The sequence below is a fragment of the Colobus angolensis genome, unplaced genomic scaffold (assembly GCF_000951035.1).
Source record: "Colobus angolensis palliatus isolate OR3802 unplaced genomic scaffold, Cang.pa_1.0 Scaffold171, whole genome shotgun sequence".
Taxonomy (NCBI): Eukaryota; Metazoa; Chordata; class Mammalia; order Primates; family Cercopithecidae; genus Colobus; species Colobus angolensis.
In genome coordinates, this window is record NW_012114833.1 from 472249 (window position 1) to 473820 (window position 1572).

At 47.3% G+C, this 1572-nt stretch overlaps 1 protein-coding gene across 1 annotated transcript in view; it reads right to left on the bottom strand.

The window, feature by feature from the left end:
• DEPDC5 (DEP domain containing 5) overlaps positions 1-1572 on the bottom strand; it is a 227493-nt gene extending 225921 nt beyond the window's left edge. The window contains 2 exon segments of the mRNA XM_011938349.1: positions 683-800; positions 1498-1572. Of these exon segments, the coding sequence (XP_011793739.1) occupies positions 683-740 (58 nt within the window). The 5' untranslated portion in view covers positions 741-800; positions 1498-1572.

Sequence of the window (1572 nt, forward strand, 5' to 3'; positions counted from 1 at the left end):
ACTAGGGAGGCTGAGGTGGAAGGATCCTTTGAGCTCAGGAGTTCCAGACCAGCCTGGGCAAATGGGGGACCATGTCTCAAAAAAAAAAAAAGAAAAGAAAAGAAAGGAAAAAAAAAATAGATGTTAAGAGAAACTATTCTAAAGCCCTTCAACTTTCAAATAAGGTACACTAGGAGCTTGTTCAAGGTCACCAAGAAAATTAGAAGTAGAGCAGATATTCAGACTATAGTTCAGTGCAGGATACCATGCTGTATCCTGGCCCTTCTTCCCATGCCTAGAAGCCAGGCAAAAGTTCATGCTTTGATCATACTTGCTCTGTGCACATCTATGCTGCTTCTCTCTCACTCAGTATAAAAACTGATATATAGTTTTAGTTTCTCTTACCTGCCAAACCACTGCAGGCTGGAATTTTATGGAACATGCACAGAAGATTTGTAATAAACAATGCAAAAAAGAAAGGTAGTAAACCGGCAGCACTCATAATGTGCCTTAAAAGTCTGAATGCAAATGCATTTAGAAGGGTCCTGCCATCCTCCTAGTTACTGTACGATAGCTGCTGCTTTAGTCTGTTTAGCTGCCTGTTTAGCCTCAATTGTCACGAGTCAGTATGTAATTTCAAGGCATTGCACACACCAGAACCTCAGCCAACTTACAAAACCTCTAAAGACCAATCGATACTGACCACTGCCCCCAAAGCCCTTCTTGTGGATGACGAGTTTGTAGACCTTTGTTGTTCTCATCTTGCACTGTTTTTCCCTTTAGCTGTTCCAAGCTTGGGGGAGAGAAGTCATCTTGCCTCCCTGCCATTGAAATACAAACAAAAAGGTTGGAAAGTCAGACTTTTCCTTGCAACCACTCTTTGATTTTAGGCCAGTGAAGATATTGGTGTTGCTCTGCTGTGAAGCGGTGCCAAGCAACTCATGGATGAAGTCACTTCTCCAGTTACAAGGAGCGATGGAGAACAAACAGAACCACAGAATTCAAGAACTAAGGGGAATTCACGCCAGGGGCTAGTCAAACCTTGGAGAAGGTATTCTATCACACCCCTAAAGGGGAAGCATTGCGGTGAATGGGTACTCATTACCTTGTCTCCTTCTACACCAATAACGCCGGAACATTAAGGACATCTTAAAAGAGGTTAGCCCACTCATTTTGTAGATGATGAAAGCGTGAGTCACGGCAAGGGACTTGCTCAAGGTCACTTGAGACTTAGAGATACTCCCACCATCCTCATTTTGCTGTCAATGTCCTGAGCAAGGCGACCACAAAGAAGAGGAAGGCAGGAGTTCCTTCCCCAAACCTCGGTCTGTGTGAACTCTCAGCGTACTTTCCCTGACTCCATTTCACAGCTGAGGCCGCTGAGGCTCAGAGAGGGAAAGAGACTTGTCCAAGGTCACACAGCGGATTGGGAATGAGGCCCGGGACTCGAACCTGGGCCAAGGTCCCCTACCTCAAGCCTCCCCCAGTCCCAAGTCTGGGGCGGGCAGCTCCACTCACCGAAGCTCTGGAGCCCCTTCCCGCCTCTGGCCGGGGCCCCGCGGGCTGGACCCTCTCCAGGTTCCCCGCGCCTCC